The 20297-nt window shown below is 44.4% G+C and overlaps 1 protein-coding gene across 2 annotated transcripts; it reads right to left on the bottom strand.

The window, feature by feature from the left end:
* Nucleotides 1-270: 270 nt before the first annotated feature.
* NOXA1 (NADPH oxidase activator 1) lies at nt 271-20000 on the bottom strand. 2 transcript variants are annotated; one of them, XM_088459116.1, is made up of 17 exons: nt 19771-20000; nt 16704-16786; nt 14243-14351; nt 13577-13714; nt 12362-12469; nt 10939-10998; nt 10504-10541; nt 10245-10383; nt 10031-10090; nt 9251-9323; nt 5400-5464; nt 5026-5313; nt 4548-4631; nt 4087-4268; nt 3809-3914; nt 2811-2934; nt 271-2438 (listed from the first exon to the last, which is right to left on the bottom strand). In XM_088459116.1, the coding sequence occupies exons 1-17, from the start codon at nt 19942-19944 to the stop codon at nt 2338-2340; spliced, it is 1932 nt and encodes a 643-aa protein (XP_088315242.1). In that variant the 5' UTR covers nt 19945-20000; the 3' UTR covers nt 271-2337. The 2 variants fall into 2 exon arrangements, with proteins under 2 accessions (XP_088315242.1, XP_088315243.1); XM_088459117.1 differs by lacking the exon at nt 4548-4631.
* Nucleotides 20001-20297: the final 297 nt, after the last annotated feature.

The raw sequence follows: 20297 nt of genomic DNA, 5'->3' as shown, positions 1-20297 counted from the left end.
AGTGTTAGGAGATAGAGTTAAAAGTGATAAGGTACCAGCCAATCAGCTCCTAACTGCCATCTCAGAGGCTGTGTTTGAAATATGACAGTTAGGAGCTGATTGGCTGGTACCTTATCATTTTTCACTCTGTCTCCTAACACTGCTTAGTAAATAGACCCCTTAGTCACCACTGTTATGCGCATCTGAGCATCGTACAGTATATATGGCACCTTTATCTCTTTTTTTTCGATGGCTAAAAAACAAAAAACAACCAACCAACAAGTCTCGGATGTAAGATTTCCATTGTTTACTCATCTGAAGGAGGACAATAAATCCACATTATTTACAGAAATAGTGAGTTTTACTTTCCTTCTTTTTTTTTTATTTTTTTAGTAAACTTAACCAATAACTATGTTTAACAAATGGGCAGCAAAAAATGGCGCCAACGTTATTAATAATAATAATATAATAATAAGGCACAAACATAACATAGATAGGAAGGGCACCATTATCTCTGTGAAAGGTGGTAACAATATCACCAACAGTCCTATTTATCTACTGTAAGTGTGTTTGACCCATTGTGGTCATTCTTCAACACTGGTGATACGCAGAGGAGAGGACAGGAAGTGGGTGTGATTAACGTAACCCGTAGCGGTATGCAGTCGGGAAGCCGGCGGACCTAATCCTGACAGCCGGCTTCCCGACTGCTTAATCCCGGCGAGGGTTAAATGACAGGTGTCTAAATCTAGACGCCTATCATTTTACCGACGCCGGGATGGGACACCGGGAGGGGGAGGGTTAGGTTTAGGGTTCCCGGGGGGAACTTAGGGTTAGGCACTCCCCCAGGAGGTTAGGTTTAGGCTAGGGGAAGGTGGGGTTAGCTTTAGGCACCCCCGGGGGGAGGTTAGGGTTAGGCCCCCCCCGGGGGACTTAGGGTTAGGCGGCGGGGAAGGGGGGTTAGGTTTAGGGACTTAGAATGGGGGATTAGGGTTAGGCACTGGGGGGAAGGTTAGGGATAGGCACCCCTAAGGGAGGGTTAGGGTTAGGGGAGGGAATTAGGTTAGTGAATACTTACCTTAGGGACGATCAGGATTTTCACCCATGTAGGGCAGCCGCTGTCGGGATTCCAACCGCCGGACGTAAATCTTACTGATTCCCCTGTAGCCAGATCACAGTGATGGGTCTGTAGCTGGGACATATACAATCAGTATGTCGACACTGTATGTAGGAGCCCCGTTGCCGACACCAGTATGCCGGCAAAGTTACAATGCTACTTCAATTATTTTAATAGTGTCAATTGTATACAGTAACTTTAATACAGCATGTTATATTAGTGACACTGCCCTGTATGGAGTCTCCTTGTTTTGTGTCACATACCCGTCACTATATTCTCTCATTTGAAAATATAATAGAGCTAAAATGTAAAAAAAAAAAACACAATCTCATCTAAGCCTATGAATGCTAATAGCAGCAGTTATAGTGTGAGGCTCCTGTGATGTGAAAGCCACTTGCACCTCTATAGAATGCAAAGTTTGTGCATCCAGCTTTGTTTTTATTACATACCGCAAGTAGCAGGGGGGTGCGGCTGGAGGAGACGGCGGGATTGGTCAGGGAGGTCTGAGAACAGATTATGGTGAAGGTGGAATAGAGGTGTGGTCACTGCAGACCAGAGGCGTGGCCTAACATGTAGTGATTTTATTTTTCTCCCGGGAAATTGGGAATGTTGGCAGGTAGTCCTTATTTTTATGCGTAATACCATGGAAATACCCAGAGAGGCCGGAAGTCCCAGCTGTATACTGTATCCCTCTACTGTCTTAAAAGGAACATTCTACCAGTACTTTAAATAGTCTTCATTATAGTTCCCCTCAATCAAATGAATAATGTAAACTGTATACTGATCTATTGTAAAACAAAAACCTTCATCTTAATAAATAAACTAATTTAACTAATTTAATTAAAAAAAAAAATAATTAAAAAAAAATTGTTATTGTCATAATAGAGCAGCATATGGTGGGCAGCTGTCCCAATATCATAGGGGTCCTGTCAGAAGTGACTGCGATCTATAGTATAAAAATCATTACTATTGGACGCATTCGGAAATGAGGATGAAAGGTGAGTGCGGATGACTTCTCTTGGCTTCTGTTACGCAGGTGTGAGGCTGAATTGGATGATACGAGGCCCACGGCCCAATCGCTGGAGAGTAGTCTGCAAAGGGTCTGGCAGTCTGGCCCGAGGCAATAGGACGTGCAATCTGTGGGGTGAGGCTAAAGGTATAGTACAGGTGGTCTTGTCCTTTCCTGCTCTTTCTTCATTTACAGGTGATTGGAAAGAAACGTATGCTGTCAGGCAGAGGTCGCTCTATGTTCCCGATGCATCTCGTTCATTGATGTTTATAGCAAAACACTTAGGAAATATTCCAATGCTTCCGTTGCAGTGACCCTCCAGCCATTCTTCATTCACTGTCAGGGGAGGTACAATAAGTTAACGGGGAAAAAGGTTTGCAAGAGGTGAACTAGAATCAATGTGAATGTAGGTGGGAGTGAGAGGTATTTGTGGAGGAATCCTAGTAGCAGATCTTTCCAATCACCTATGATCTTGGTACATATTCTCTTTGATTCACGAAACAGGTGATCAAGATAATCAGTCATTGTTAGAACAGAGCTGTAAAAGGTAGCGGGATTAATCCCTGGGGATCTGGTGTAAATAAATAAATTCCAGCAGATGATAGAGATTGTAGGTCGGGGGCTGTACGAGGCTGGGGCAGTAAATCATCTATTAGGATTAAGAATAAGCATACTGTAAGCAGTAAATCATGAGAGGGACACTATTACCTTCTGAGAGGATGTCTAAGGTGTCTTCCTGGTTGAAGGTCAGATCTTCCGGTCCTTCTGCTGGGTAGGTGTAGATGGCTCTCATACGATACAGGATGGGCCTCCCCACGCAGTGAAACGCGTCCTGTGCAGAAAAGGCGTTCAGCATTGCTAAACCTGATCATATAATTACAAGCAGCAAGATGTCTGTACAACAGATTATCAGACTGGGTAGGGGGACAGGTCGGTGGGACGGCTTGTATCTAGGCTCACTCATGGGGCACAGAGGAGTTTATGCATGGATACATGCCAGGCACACCCAGAAATGGTGGTCTGTTTTCTGACCTCATCCAGAGATACACGGGGCCTGTGATTTGTCAATCATAGGAAAACAAAAATGTGTGAATGTGGTTCTGCACATGCTCTGTATGGTAATGATCTCTATTTGTGTCTGCGAGGAGAGATCCGCCCAACTCAGAATAAAGGTCCTCAGGATGCGAAATCATCTTCTCTTAACACTAATCAATTCTCCTTCAGTAATACAGCAAAAGTGTGGCTGACAGTCCCTCACGCGTTTTAAAGCATAATGTGCTAAAGAGCAAAACGCGTCAGCTTATGGGGAAACCCACTTCCTGGGCCTGAACCCGGATTATGTGCACTGGGAGTAATCGCTTCACCACAATCATCTCTATGGGGACAGTGACCAAAGATACTGACAGCGGATAGGACGCAGCAGGGTTGGATTACTATAGATATAAGATCTAATACAGAGAAGGGTCGGAGTAGTACAGAAATAAGTTATAATAGAGAAGGGTTGGTGTAGTATAGATATAGGGTATAATACACAAAGAAAGGTTGGTGTAGTATAGCTATAGGTAATAATACAGAGAGATTTATATTTTATATAAAGAACAATTTATGGTTATGTAACAACCTCTCGCTCGCTGTATGAAGATATAAAGGTCTCCAATAAAATGTATCACATGTGCAGTGACAGCAGACATTACAGGAGCGGTTACCTTACAACACAGCATTAGCCGTTTGCTCCTGGCTTGTACCCACAGGCCCTGTAGGTCTCTGTCATCCTTCACTGGGGTTAAGTGTTTTCCCTCCAAATCCCTGTAACTGATCAACAGAGTTTCAGTCATTGGAGCCGAATAGTTTCTATATTCACTTTCAAGTACCGCAGTCCAGAAAAAAAAAAAAGTAAATTAAACATCAAAAAGCTTGAACGCGTGCCAGTTATTGTGTTAAGAAAATGGAAGCTACAAGAAAATGGCCGCTCTCGTGTCCTTACCTCAGGTGGATGTCCATCTGCACTCCTTGCTGCTTTAGTTTCTGTCTGAGAAGGTGCTGCAACTGCGGGTAGGTGATGTCCTTCCTCACGGATAAATCTACAGTGAACTCTGTGTGTACCTGTAAGGTTATACTGTCCTCCTCCTCCCCAGCTTCCATTGCACGGTCTGGCTCTGGCTCGTCCTGTGTAAAGAGATCAGATGGAAGTTACAGTACAAGCAGATGCCCAACTACAGTGGTGGAGGCCACTTATTGTATGTAGCAAAGGTCACAATTCCATCCTCTCCAGAATCAGCGGCTTTCGGATTAAATGGGCGATGTATCAAGCCATGGTGAGAGGTAAAGTAGAGACGAGAGGTGAGGCCCAATGACGCGACGCACCTGGCTTGAGCTCCCCCCCACAGCATTTACATACAGCCACTGCTCAGAGCGTGTCCCAGACTTTATATAGTAATCAATTACCTGTACAGCATGACCGGTGTCTGCAGAGCTATCTGAGGAAGCTGCTGAACGGCTGTTTATCATTACGGTGTGGGTCGTCTCCTCCTGTTTGAGAACATTGATAAAGTCATGAAATGTCTCCTTATGTAAAATGCATCTGTCGCCTAAACACACTGGAGGCAGCCATTTTGTGGGCTGAACCCATACTGATGAGAGGGGCCCGGTAAGTAACACTGTATGTAATACAATCATACCAGCAATTGTTGAGTCAGCAGAGGGCCACACCTCTTCAACCAACCCTGAGGGCAAAGTGGCTGCTGTCGGGCAATTCAACCAGCTTAGCCAATCGTTGTAGAGCTCAACAAATCGGATCGAGATCCTGAAGCAATCCTGAAATCTGGTGAACCTGTGTACTAAGGGCCAATTTATCTCTCTCCAAGGCTTGATACATATCCCTCTTTATCACATTAACAATTGAAGTATAAAGCAATTTTCTGACCTTTGCCGCTTCCTGTTTGGGTTGCCGGGAGCTTTGTAGGGTGATGACTGTTTCCACCTTTGGCTGAGGTTTTTGTGTCTCATCTTTCTCCCTCACCGCCTCTGCTATAGGTGGAGATGGCACATTTTCTATCGGATGTGATCTAAGGGGCACTTTCACATCCACCGCTTTGGGAGGGACAGCCATGTCCACCACTCCTTCGTCTCTAGAAGGTACGGGCATATCCAAGCCTTGGCCTCCTCTCAGGTGGACAGCTGTCTCCACCACTTGGTCTTCCCTAACGTTTGCCTGGTGGAAAAGGAGAGGTCACTTAGTAAGAGATTTACCATGTGATAGAATAGCATGAAAACTTTCTGCCCACCCTATCTCAGTACCTCAATGGGTTCTGGAAGGTCACCTGTGGGCTGCGGTGGAACATCCTGAGCTGGTATTAGATTACCTGTAATAATAAGCCAGTCATCTAAGACATTGTAATGAAAGTAAATAATTTGTTTGGTCTATCAAAAACAACTATTGTCAATGACATCCTACCTGATCATTCACATAATAAAAGGTATTTGTAGGCAGTCTATTGGTCTCTCTCAAAGAGCCCTCTTCAGCAAGAGTGACGATGTGGCCACGAATATTATCGGGCAACATTGTCACGATTTATTTATCAATTAGTCAATTTTATGACTGCTATTCAGCATTTTTTTATGCAGTGACAGCGGTTGCATTAACGCCCTGTCCCTGTGATGTTACAGAAGGCATTGTTTTTCGGGATTGCGAAAACAAAACCTTCTGTATCTTCTTCTGCTCATGCTCAGTTATGCGCTCGGGAATAGTCTCCGTCCCTGCTTTGCGGTGACCCCCGACTGTAAGTCCAACACCAGCCTGTCAAAACTGTCTAAATTGACTGAAATGTGTACACAGGCTTTATATGTATTGTGATAGGAGCACTGGAGAAGTTAGGGATGGCGTGTATATGTGTCCCAGATTCCTGTAATATGTATTTTAACCCCCAGGAAAAGTCTGTTTTACAAACAGATTTGAGGGTGGACTTTTGGTAAAAGCCGGAGAATGGGTCCTGGGGGTGTGGATGTGAGAGAGAAGGGAGGGCTCCATCCACAGGGCCATTTCAGGTGTTAGGCCTTTCAGCCTGAGAGCAGGCTAATTAGGGATTACACCTGGCTCAATATAGCTGTGTAAGAGTTTTGATGCAGTGTCTCACACACCCTGGGGAGAACAGACACTGAGGTTTTGTTCAGAGACACTGGGACCTTTTGAAAGTGCTGTGTTTGTGGTGAGGCAGTAGGCCTTGCCACTTGTAGAGAGGAAATTACCTGTCTAGTCAGTGCCCAGCCGGGCTAGGATTTATTTTGCGTGTGGTTTATTTGACTATTGGAGTTGCACAATAAAAACTGGTGCCGACCAGCTTGCACGAAAACCCATGACTGGAGTGCTATTTCCTGGCTGCTGTGTGTAAGGAGGAGTCCACCTACCCCAGGAGAGGGACCCCTACCCTGATCATATCACAATATATATTCATTTTAAATATAAAAGCACATAATTATAAATGTATACAGACTAATATAAACCCTGTGTACACATTTCAATACATTTTGACAGTTTCGACAGGCCGGAGTTGGACTTACACATGGCGGTCACCGCAAAGCAGGGACAGAGACTGGAGGCGGAGTTTCAAGATCCTGCATGGACTTATGGGAAAATTTAGGGAATTTTTTAAGGAATTCCTTCATATTACGCCATTCTGAGATGGCGTTATATCAAGTAAAGATTTTTTTTTAAATAGTTTAACGCTTTTTGCTTTGCAGAATAGCAAAAAGCGTTAAAGCACCGTAGAGAGAGTAATGGCTGATCCCTACAGTGCGGTACTCTGCGAGATAGGAATTAATGGAGAAGATAATTGCGTTATCTTCTCCATTATCCCATTTCTGAATAGTGGGAATACTTAAAATAATGCAGAAATTATTGTTTCCACATTTTTTAAGTAAAAAATAATAATTGCTGAATAGACCCCAAACTGTTGTGGAAGACACAGCATGCCCTGACCATCTTCTTAACAGAGACATCAGGCGGTTGGTGGGGCCCGTACAAAGTACCAAGGCCTCCCTAGGGGCCCAAGCTCACTGAGGAAGTGTAACCATGCAGAAAATGCCAGGGCCACCCCTCTATCGTGAATGCTGCCACAAAGCATAGCTTATACAGAAAACAATTGATGAGGCGTTACCAAACCCCTCCCTACTGTACCCCCAGCATTGGAGCCCACCAGATCCATCAGCGGCTCTTCTCAATGGGGCCTAGTTATCAAAGTCCCCCACCTCAAAAATAATGCATTATCAAACAAACAAAACGTTCTGGCTGATTAAATTCTTAGTAACGTCACTATTTGATAAACTATTGCAGATATCTCGTGTTACTGTAAGAACCAGCGCACAAGTCTGTTGGGGACGTTATGGTTGTGCTATTTATGAAGCTCCGAAAACTAAAAGTTTTCAGCGCCATGTATTTCATATGGACTGGTTGGAGGCTACATTACATAAGGAGAAACGTACTGAAACATTTTTTTATATTTGGGAGGGGTTCATTGATTCCTTGTCAGAGGATATAAGGGTATATGTTTAGGAAGCCGGCGGCCGCAATACCGACCGCCGGCTTCCCGACTCCTCAATCCCGGCTAGGGTTACATGACAGGCATCTAAAATCTAGACGCCTGTCATTACCCCTACACTGGGAGACCGGCATCCCGATCGAAGGGATGCCGGGTGTCGCGAGCGGACAGCCATGGGGGGGGAGGGTTTGATTTAGGGCTCCCGGGGGGGACTTTGGGTTAGGCACCACCTCGGGAGGGTTAGGGTTAGGCAAGGGGGGTTTAGGGTTAGGCAGCCCTGGGGGGAGGTTAGGGTTAGGCACCCCCCGGGTTAGGATTAGGCACTTGGGGAGGAGGTTACAGTTAGGCACCCCTAAGGGAGGGTTAGGGTTAGGGGGGTAGGTTAGGTTAGTTAGTACTTACCTGGGGACGATCAGGATTTCCAGCGCTGTCGGGCTGCCGGGATCTCTTCCTCTGTCGACCTGACGCTGCCGGGATTCGAACTGCCGGCCATGCGGCCGGCGATATCACATACCGATTCCAATATAAGGACTCAACTACATAAATGTTTTCACTCCACTCAGTGGTATGAAACTAGACTTTTGTTAGAAGATGCCCCAATCAATTTGCCAAGGTCCGCCTACGCGGTCCAATCTGGGAGAGTTGCCGACCACGCCTGTTGATTTTGATATAATTTATTTAACCTGTTTACTACTTCAAATGCATACATTAATGGTTTTTGTTTTAATTGCCAGATACTTTTTTTTTTATTATATGTTTTATGATTTTGTCTATTTGCCAACTGTTGTATTTTTTATGTACATTATATTGTTTATTGTACGATCTCTGTATTATTTTTATTTGCTCCTTTCTGAATAAAAATAATTAAAAAAAAAAAAGTTTTCAGCTCTTGACTTAGGCGCCATCTTTAGATTGTATTAGCCTGCTCCTACCTATTCGTAGAGGCTCCGGAGTGCAAACAGGTATCCAAAAGTTCCTGCCGCTACCTTCATCCCTCAGATCGCAGGCACAGTAAGTGCAGCTGGGACAGAACCTGGTAGTGTCTAATTTTGCTACTACTATTAGTAGCCAAAGTGTAGCAGTTACTTTCCGCTGGGACAGCATCTTATCAGAGCAACTGTCCTGGTACAGGGACCATAATAACAAAACACAAATAGCAGAGATATAAAAGGTTTTGGAGCATTAATAACAATTTTTTTATATATATATATAAACCCCAATGTGAAATTATGTACAAACATCTTTCTCCATTGTGGCGATACTAGAGAGAACTGCAACATTGTATCAACAAAGTAACGTTCTATCAGTAGTCCTGGCTGGCTGCCTTTACTTTCACTTTATAAATGTCGGCTGAAGTTCCAAACTCATGGTTAGATAGGTGAAAAACAACTTTAGCAAATGCTTATTTACCCCCAGGCGGCAGCAAAAAAAAACAAAAAAAACTTTTGTGAATTTCTCCGTATTAACTTCAGAAAGAGAAATAATTTGTGCGGCATCAATTTTGGAAATCAAATAATGTAGAATGTAATATTTGCGAAAATCCACCAACATTCCCATCAAGCTGAAAACCAAACCACAAACTGGGCGGCCCATTCCCCCGGCGGTAATTCCTACCTTGCTGTGGCCTCACATTAGGTCTAGTCGGCGGCATCTTCGTGGGGGGCAGAGGGATCCCGTTATTCATTTTCTGTTGGAGGAAGAAATATTAACATTTGAGCACAGATAAGAGACATTCGGAGCTCATCCCTGGATCTGAGCCTTTTTAAGACCCCATGGGGCACCTCTGAAAGATAACAATTTGGGCCCATTCCCCAAATGGGTAAGCATAATCCGGGCCCCTCAGTGTCCACTGTGTCCTAAGTGGGAACATAAATTGCCAAATGGATGACCAGGCTCTGGCTAGAATACATCTAGACCAGTGGTGTCAAACTCGGGCCTTCCAGCTGCTGTGGGACTACATATCCCAGCATGCCCTGCCACAGTTTAAGTATGCCCTAATAGCAAACCTCTGACAGTGCATGCTCGGATGTATAGTTCCACTGCAGCTGAAGGGCCCGAGTTTGACACCACTGATCTAGACCATCTAAAATACCTAAATAACTAAAATATTTCTTAAAAAAAAAAAAAAAAAAATTGGGTCATATACCAGATTCATTGCCTGCATCACGAAAGGGCCGCTCACAAGGGCTCACCAATTAATGCAAACAAACCAGACACCAGCTTTTATTGCTTAACATGCACTGGACAGATAAAAGCTAATTACTGATTGGTTACTGTCGTTCAGTGCACATTTGGTACCTAAATGAATCTGTGTAACACAAGTTTCTGACTCTTAGTTACAGACAAAAAAAATATATATACTTTTAAGGAGTAATCAAGGTGTCTTATAATTACCTTCATATCTGCTTTAGGTGTGTTCACCGGTTCCAGGAAATTAGTTGGAATGAGAATTTTCTATAAAAGAAATGAAAGAACATGAAAGATCCTAAAACATGATAAACATACATAAAACATAAATCATGAATTTTGGTGGGGAGCGGGGAATTCTCTGCAGCAGGAGGGGAAGCGGGGTAAAACTTTGCCATGAGGGTTGTCAGGGGGTACTTACTTGACCATCATGTATGGCAGTTGCCCAGCCTTCATCTTTGTTCAGGACATACAAGATACTGTTTGCCTTCACAGCCACTTCTGCAGAGTTTTCGGGGTAATAATGGACTAATACGCGATGGTATCCGGCCTCTCGGCCTCTGTGAGGGCAACATCATGATATTATCTTTACAATATTATTTCGTAGTCTGGGCTACACCAAGGCCCCGGAATTGTAACTTCTATTACCAAATTGATGGAACCGAAAACGAAAAACTTACTGAACGGCTTCCTGACATGGCTCGTAAAATCCCGGCTTCTGCAGCGAGAAATAGAAAGAATATAAGGAAAAGATACATGGGGGTATATTTACTAAAGGTCAATTTTAACAACATCAGTGTTGAGTTTCTGAAGCTACATCATAAGTAGACCTCCAAATCTCGTAAAAATTCCTGATTAGGGCAACATCTCCACTTCTAAAAACCTGCATTTTAGTAAATATACCCCCTAGACCTAGTACATCTCCTCTTTGCATTACACTTTGGTAGTAGTTACTTATTATATTCTGCAGTGTTGATGTTAGGATTAGGGCCAATATTTGAAGCAAACATAGGTTCAAATGTTAGTGATTTATTATAATTGACAATAAATCCTCCTGATGTATATATGTCTGTCCAGGCTTATAATAATCAGTGTGCGCAATCACTTGGACCCACCTGAGGACGGAGAGGCTCAAAGCCGCTGTACTGGTCATTGGGAACCACAGAGGAGATGATCTAGACAGTAAAAAGGAGATTTATCATCAGTCTAACATAACTTTTCACAGAATTTGCGTCAGTCTTATCGGTTACCCTTCCTGATCTTGTGTCTGAGAAACTTATCTCTAGGACTCCAGACCAGTTAGAACCAGCATGGGCATATATATATAGAGTTCTGAATCAGGTAATCATGTAATAAAAAGTGTGTAACTATAGATTAAATCATAACCAGAAACTATAGAAGCAGGGGTGTATTTATAATGGGTGCACGGTCCAGGGGGGCCCCCACACTGCACACACTGCACCAGTATTATACTTACAACTCCGGAGATCCTCGCTGACGCCAGCACTGTAAACATGCCTGCTACTGCCATTTTCCTGGCGTTCTGCGTATGCGCAGTATGGAAAACACCGGGAAAATTACTGCCTCACCATTTTCCCGGTGACTTGCATGTGCGCTGTAGACCCTAGGCACAGACTAGGGCCCAGAGTCTACCGCTGCGGTGCTAAACTCAGTGCTCTGCCGGCCGCCGGAGAGAGAGGAGGGGGTCCCTGGACGGAGACTGCACACGGGCCTTCTCCTCGCCAGAAACGCCTTTGTATAGAAGTAATAGTAATTTAAAAAACATAATACAAAAAAAGCATCTTTCCTCTGTATGACTGAGAGGTCCACTGTCACCGTCCGTAGACGCTGAAATAACGCTCAGTGCGCCTTTAGATGCCACCATCGGTTGTACCATCGAAAACCTGCAACGACCCTATGGTAGAGGGATTATCTAAGTGCATCCGCTTAGCCACCTCCTAGACACCGCACAGAAACGTCTGCTACATTTTCAAAACAATTCTAAGACCGCGCCTCAATCGCAACTCCCACTCTGTGTGCACGGGAAATGGCTTTGCTGTTTCCGACATCGTTGCTGCATCCGACTCAGAATAAGGCCCTTGGGGGGGAGAGGTATCAAACCTTGGAGTGAATTATAGTGGAGTGATATAAAGTACCAACCAAGCAGCTCCTATCACTTTACAGTCAGAATGACAAATCGAAGCTGATTGGCCGGTAACTTATCTCTCTCCAAGCTTTGATACATCTCCCCCTTAGTGTTTCTGTCAGAGATATGACTAATTATCTGCTCCTACTGTGAGGAGCTCTGATAAATAATTTCATGAGGGAGATGAGGTGTTATTTAAAATCTAATTTAGTGTATTCTAGGCATGAAAATGACAGAAAACCCTAAAGCCCAACCATTCCAGGCAATAGATTTATATTTGTATTTTATCTTTTTTTTTTTAATAAGCAATCTAGTTACACCTTGATCAAGGGTTTGGCTGTTGACATTCCTAGATGGCTCTGAGTCATTTGCGGTGTTCTATTCCTGCTCACCTTCGGTTTACCCAGGAAGTCTTTGAATTTAAGTTGATCGACTTCTTGCTTGCGAGGCCTGAAGAGTTCCCCCTCCGGTACACGTATCGGCTGGAGCAGAACCCGTCTCTGTGGGAGGAACACAAATTCCACAGTGAGGTCATGGCTAGGAACCGTCCTGGATACACCAGACAGTCACTGACAAATGATGATTTCATTGGGTCAATCACTACCTCATAAAATTATTCACAAAAAGCATCCGTCTCCCCTTGTATGTAATCTGATAACAGGGTGTCACGGGAAAGACTGACCAGTGACCACCAGAGAGGTACGTATGATTTGTCCCTACATAGCATGGGTTGTTCAAAGCTGGAAAAGCCATTGGAGAAAATAGTGCAGCGAGTATAGATGTGACCCACTTCGACATATCAGGGGCATGCTTCCATTTTGTAAACTATACTAGCAAAACTATAGCTAGAATCTGATTGGTTGCTATGCGTTATAGCTAATATGTGCACCAGTTGCAGGACATTGTGGTGCCCATTTGAGCGCTGAAATGGGTCACTTTTCGGTCATTTGTGCTCGCAAGCTCGGGGGGCTGAGATCAGAAATGTCAGCATGGGTGGCTGTGCGCACCCGAACAGAGCAACAATTGCATTGCTCCGTCGGGCGCCATCTAGTGGCCGCCGGTGCGCAACACACATGAATTCCCCCCATAGAGGTGAGGAGCAGCGTTAGCCTTTTATTATAATAGATATTGCACCTTGTTATTCACTTAAAATGACCTGGAACATGTAAAGCTCACACTCCACAAGTGACAAGTCCTGGTCAGGTTAACTGACTGCAATATCCTCCAGGGGTATATTACTAAAGATCGTTTTTTCAAAGCCGCGGAGAATTGGCGGCTTTGAGGGCTGAATTTAAAAGGGCAACAGTAAAGCCAGGCATACGTTATTCAAATATAGGCCCGATCCACAGATTATCAGCGGATTGGGCCGATAATTGCATAATTAATTACCACGACGACCAATCAGCAAAGAAAGATTGGTGATGGTTTACAGACATTGGGCCTCAATTAAGCAAGCACAAAACGGGGAGCAAAATCTTCATTGTACGCCTCAAACTGGGCAGGTACATCTGGGTTTGCCAAGCAGAATGGCGCCATTTGCGGAAGGAGCAGGAGTTTGCAAAAATGGTCCTACAATCTCTTCACGTTCACGATTCAGCCACACGTACCTGAGTCTGATTCAGAGCCGCTTCTAGTCTGAGGCCTCCGGATTCGCCAGGTAGGCATCTGAGAGCTTCACTGAGCTTTTCCTCTGCTTTTTCCCATTTTCCCAGGTAACTGAGAATGACTGCTGTATTATACACAACCTGCGCAAAACACAAAAAGGATATAAAGCCACCAAAACGTGGAGATTACAATACACACAGAGACAGAGGGAATTCTTCTAAAGGCCCCCATACAAGGTGCGATTCAAAGCTGGTAAGATGAGTTGTACGATTGTCCTTAAAATTCTTCCCTTGACATTTTTCATAAGCTGTGGTCAAATGGCGTACGATTGATCGTTACGATCATAGGATAAGATGCATAGAATTGTGTCACATCGTACACGATCGGTTGAGATCGCTCTGCAAAACCATCTGATCTGCGATCCAACTAGACGGCGGCGGGGACGCGCATCGGGGTCGCAGAACGCACAAAATACACCTATTTTCACACGATTGGTCTGTCCAACCTGTTGTAACTGCCCATATCGTGTAAAAAATCGTCCCGTGTCTGGGCACCTTAACCCTTGCATTGTCCTCCATGTGTTTTACCCTCACCACTGACCCCTAGAGGCCAATCTGTGAGCTCACACATCAATCGCATCTGTACCTCCTATTGAGGCACTGTCCTACCTCCCAGGAGAAGAGAAGGTGCCGTAGTCCCAGCTGCTTGTAATCTATAACGCTGTTGTCCCTCAGCTGGGCCAGGGCCAGGTGGCAGTCAGTCAGCGCCTTCTCATACCTGTTGGGGAGACAGAGCGTTTGCTGTATTACATGGGGAAATGTGATACATATAAACTGTGCTAGTGGACAGACACAGCCTGGTCGCTGCACTTAGGCAATAGACAGTTTGTTTAATATACAGTTTATACCTTGAATCTATCAAGATCCTGTAACATATTACCCAACAACGTTTAGCAGTGCTGCTCCCCCTAATCTGAGCATTCAGTAAGAGGCAGTGTTACATACTTATTAATACAAATCTGGGATATCAAATACACAATGAGGAGTTATAAACAGAGGGCCTGATTCAGACCCGCTCACGAGTGCATATCGCTCGCAAGTGGGTCGATGGCCGTGCGCACTGCGCGTGCGCGAGCCCTGTAGCGAGTGAATTTTCACTCGGTGCGGGACTCACTACAAGACGGGGCGGCTGTCGATAGTGATTGACAGCTCGCCCCGTTTTGTAAGCGTGCAGGGGGGGTGGCTGAACAAACGGAGGCGTTCCTGAAGGAACGCCTGCCCTTTCTGGGCGGCCCTACTGACATCACCAGTGATGTCAGTAGTGAATTTCCTGCTCTGTTAGAGCAGGAAGTTCACTGGGGCTTGCGGTGGACGAGACCCTACCACAAGGGTCTCGTTGCAAGCCCGATAGTCGCGATAATCACGACCATCGCCAGGCTGCCCGCTAAAGCTGTGGGTGGTCACCCACAGCTTAGCGAGCGGCCTGGAGGCCGGTGAAAAAAAAACATCCCACCCTGATTCAGAGCGAGCACTCGCAAATAGCGAGCGCCTCTGAATCAGGGCCAGTGGCCCTTATTCTGAGTTACGCACAAGTCCGAATGTGGCCGCATTAAGCCATTTTCAGCAAACTGCGTATGCGCCGCCGCCAACATACACACGAAATAAATGGCACATAGGAGCTAATGGTAATGACTGTATAGGAAGTCCAAGTATAATAAGGGCCTGTTCACATCATGGCGGACTGAGGAAGACCAGCACGGAGATTCAGATACGCCTGTCAATAGCTTTGTAACTTCTCATTGATCGCATCGATGTTATATCATTTTTTTAGCAAACTTTATTGTTCATTTTTGGCTACTTTCATTCATAGACTAGAAGGATTATACCTGCTTTATTACAGAGCTTTTTTTTTGTTTGTTTAAAACAAACCTAATAACACAAAAAAAAGTGAACAAGAAAAAATCTGGAGCTTATGAACTGGTTTGGTGTAATGGAGCATACACACGGTCAGATCTGTCAGATGAACGATTCAACGATTTCAGACAGTATTAAAATGAATGGAATTGTCCACATCTGACTGCAAACACATCAGATGTCAGATATCGTTACCTGACAATCGGGAACGCGCATCGTTCATCGTTGCAGGCTCACATGTCAGATTTTCTTTCAGATATGAACGATTTTAAAATCGTTATCGTTCAGATCGGACACAAAATCTGACTGTGTGTATGCACCATAAGTGTATCTGGGTGTAAGTATGGCTCACATGACAAGACATTTCCACAGAAATATATTATGCATAAGTATGTTTCATTAGGAAAAATTATAACTAGCCTCTAACCATGGGCGCCGATGGGGGGGGGGGGCAGGTACAGTTTACCCGGGCCTGGGCTTACTAGAGGGGCCCGGGTCCGGCGTCGCCCCCTCCCTCCCTCACAGCAGCCCAACACACAGCTTGTGCTGGGCTGCTGTGTGAGACTGCTCGAGCAGTCTCCTATGGCTGTGGGGGGGAGCGATCACACTGATCGTGCCCCCCCCCGCCTGCTTAGCACTGGGCTGGGGGTCTTACAGCGCCCCCCTCTCCGGCGCGCACCGCCAGCAAACATGATATTTTTTCTTTTTTTAAAAAAAAGGGGGTGTGGCCACGCCTCCCACGATTAGGCCATGCCCCCTCCGTTACCCCGGCCCAGCCAGGCTCTCAACGGCCCTGCCTCTAACAGAATCTTGGTGACTGTCATAATAGCAACCCCTTGGTAAAACCACACTGGTCACAGCGACCGACGCGTTTTACCGATATTCTGTTGGACGTCAATCCGAGGACAGTTACTGTACTTTCCAATAAAATACCTTTATGATTACGCTACAGAATATATTATGGAGAGACTGAGTTTATCTTCCAGTTGTGGTTTAGGTCATGAGCCTTACCCTACACCTGAAGATGGCATTGTCACTTTATTTTGTACTATGACACCATTATATTCACAGACAACATTAAAAGCAAATATGAGATGTTACGTTTTCTGAGATAAAACTTTTTAATGAACATTTACAGAAAAGGAAGGAATGAAAAAAATATCCAATTTTCCCTATAACTCTGCTTAGTGGGGTGGACAGCAAGCCGGGCACTTACCTCTCTAGCTTGAAATGTACGTAGCTTCTTTGTACAAAGCCAACAGCAAGACACTGGTCCTTGGCGACTGATTGACTGTAAGCCTGCGGAGACACACATTATTAGTAGGGATGTGCAGGTAGTTTGGTTTTTTCCGACAAATTCGGATTTTTCCAGCCAAAAATCGGGTCTCAGAAAGAGGCAAAACGTCATCTTTCATGGACAAACATCATCATTCCTGGACAATAGTCCTCTTTAGGTGAACTCATCAGCTCTTTTGACCTCCATCATCTCTATGCTGATGATACTCAGATCTACCTCTCCTCCCCTGACCTCTCCCCCTCTCTCCTCAGTCGTATCTCCAACTGTGTCTCTGTTATCTCTTCCTCGATGTCCCAGTGATTTCTTAAACTTAATATGTCTACGACTGAGCTGATCATCCTCCCACCCTCCCGCCCTCCCATATAACCTCACTTCCCGCTATTTCTTTATCTATTGATGGCACAACTATCTCATCTAGTCCCAAAGTGCACTGTCTTGGAGTCATCCTGGACGCCTCCCTCTCCTTCCCACCACATATCCAGCATCTCTCACAGTCCTGTCGTTTCCATCTCAAAAATATTTCCAAGGTAGTCCCTGTAACCTTGCTGTGCGTGTAACCTTCCTGTGCGTGTAACCTTCCTGTGCGTGTAACCTTCCTGTGCATGTGACCTTCCTGTGCATGTGACCTACCTGTGCATGTGACCTTCCTGTGCATGTGACCTTCCTGTGCATGTAACCTACCTGTGCATGTGACCTTCCTGTGCATGTAACCTACCTGTGCATGTGACCTTCCTGTGCATGTGACCTTCCTGTGCATGTAACCTTCCTGTGCATGTAACCTACCTGTGCATGTGACCTTCCTGTGCATGTAACCTACCTGTGCATGTAACCTACCTGTGCATGTGACCTTCCTGTGCATGTGACCTTCCTGTGCATGTAACCTACCTGTGCATGTGACCTTCCTGTGCATGTGACCTTCCTGTGCATGTAACCTACCTGTGCATGTAACCTTCCTGTGCATGTAACCTTCCTGTGCATGTGACCTTCCTGTGCATGTGACCTACCTGTGCATGTGACCTTCCTGTGCATGTAACCTTCCTGTGCATGTAACCTTCCTGAGTCTCACAAGCTTCAGGGAAGATCACCTGCCTTTAATTCAAATCAGAATAGCGTTGATAGCAGCAGATTATTGTCATTAATATTTATCATGACACCAGCATATTCCATTGTGCTTTAAGATAAACCCAGAAACTCTTCTGATACACTGCATTACATAAACGTGACTTCCATCGAGCATCTATATAATATAACGCCTCACTCCTCTCCCACAGTTCCGGGTTAGTTTAATGCCTAAGGTCCTGACCACTGATACTTTCCACTCCTGTATTTGGGTTTCGCCCTTTACCATAACCTGAGATAATGAGACCAGAGACGTGTCTGGGAGAAGTTAGGTCACAGCAGTTATAGGAGATTGGTAAAATGATAATTATACTAATGCTACGATGGGGCAGCCATAGCTTATGGTGTGGGCTGCAGCTAGGAACTGCGCACTGGTAACAGAGTGTGCTGCGTGCAAGTCCTTACTTACTATGGAAATAGTTATACGCTGTGCTCCATGAGTCAAAGGTTTGGCTTGCACACTCCACAGCTGTGCTTTATCATCTACTGGCTACCGGACTCTAAAATATGCTGGATATAAGGCTGTATAGTATACTAGATACAGGACTGTATAATATACAGGATATGGGGCTGTATAATATGCTGGATACAGGACTGTATAATATACTGGATATGGGGCTGTATAGTATACTAGATACAGAACTGTATAATATACTGGATATGGGGCTGTATAATATGCTGGATATGGGGCTGTATAATATAGTGGAGACAGGGCTGCATAATATATTGATTATGGGACTGTGTAATATAATAGTTATGGGGATGTATAATATACTGGTTATGGGGTTGCATAATTCACTGGTTATGTGACTGTATAATATACTGGTTATGGGGCTGCACAATGGTTAAGGGGCTGTATAATATACTGGTTATTGGGCTGTATAATATACTAATTATGGGGCTGCATAATATACTGATTATGGGGATGCATAATATACTGGTTATGTGACTGTATAATATACTGGGCATGGGGCTGCACAATATACTGGTTATTGGGCTGTATAATATACTAATTATGGGGCTGCATAATATACTGGGCATGGGGCTGCACAATATATAATGGTTATGGGGCTGTATAATATACTGGTTAATGGACTGTTTAATATACTGGTTATGGGGCTGCATAATATACTGGTTGTGTAACTGTATAATATATAATGGTTATGGGGCTGTATAATATGGGGGTTATGGGGCTGCATAATATACTGGTTATGTAACTATATAATATATAATGGTTATGGGGCAGCATAATATACTGGTTATGTAACTGTATAATATATAATGGTTATGGGGCTGTATAATATGGGGGTTATGGGGCTGCATAATATACTGGTTATGTAACTATATAATATATAATGGTTATGGGGCAGCATAATATACTGGTTATGTAACTGTATAATATATAATGGTTATGGGGCTGTATAATATGGGGGTTATGGGGCTGCATAATATACTGGTTATGTAACTGTAAAATATATAATGGTTATGGGGCTGCATAATATACTGGTTATGGGGCTGCATAATATACTGGTTATGTAACTGTATAATATATAATGGTTATGGGGCTGTATAATATGGGGGTTATGGGGCTGCATAATATACTGGATAATTGGGTCTGCCATAAATGTACCCCAGTTAATGATCCCCATGTCCAGCTACTTTGCAACTATTGAGCAGAAGAGAGGACGGTCTGCAGACACTGAGAGGCTCAGAATGGGAGTTGTTGGAGGTGATACATTCAGCCCCTGCATGAGAACAAATAGTTCAAGATCCATTGTTTTGTTTTTGTTTTTTTCTCAACACCCTCTTACCCTGAACGCGGTGTAACGAACGCAGATTCTGCAGCAATAAGAGGTGTATTATTTACCTGCAGAGCTTTCTCTAAATCTCCTCTAAGAATGTGAATGCATCCAATGTTGAACAAGATCTTGGAGGGAGGATCATCGATACAGGTAAAGTGCTGCAAAGCTGAGTCCAAATCCTTCTTCTCTGCTGCCAGGACTCCTTCATGCCAGCACTTCACCAGGTCCTTGTAGGGCATCCTGATCTGGTGTAGGTGAGACCAGACAGTCTCAGCTGGCAGGGAGCTGTATGGAAGAGAAGTTCTGTACCTATCAGGAAGTGCAGGGTTACCTGTCCCTCCCTCCCTCTTTCTCTCTCTCCCTCTCTCATTCCAATCCACTCTCTGTGACATTCACTAATGACAGAGCAAGTCCTCTAACCTTTAAATTCCTGACTTGCATCACAGTCACCTGTGTGTACATCAGAAGCCTTTGTGTCCCAGCTTCCTGGTGCAATACTGACCCAAGCTTCCTAATATTACACAGGTCCAGAGAGAGTCACCAATGTTTTGCCAAAATAATAAGTTCCTTGCTATCACTTTACTGCTGGCTC

Source organism: Taudactylus pleione, unplaced genomic scaffold, assembly GCF_031769625.1.
Source record: "Taudactylus pleione unplaced genomic scaffold, aTauple2 ptg000897l, whole genome shotgun sequence".
Lineage (NCBI taxonomy): Eukaryota > Metazoa > Chordata > Amphibia > Anura > Myobatrachidae > Taudactylus > Taudactylus pleione.
Note: the sequence above shows the minus strand (reverse complement) of the source record. Positions and strands in the feature narration are given on the sequence as shown.

Coding starts and splice junctions, on each gene's coding strand:
- NOXA1 (XM_088459116.1), bottom strand. CDS start 19,944: ATGCCCTACAAGGACCTGGTGAAGTGCTGGCATGAAGGAGTCCTGGCA. Junction 10,384..10,503: donor CCATGTCAGGAAGCCGTTCA/GTAAGTTTTTCG, acceptor TTGCCCTCACAG/AGGCCGAGAGGCCGGATACC. Junction 5,465..9,250: donor TAATGTGAGGCCACAGCAAG/GTAGGAATTACC, acceptor TTATTATTACAG/GTAATCTAATACCAGCTCAG.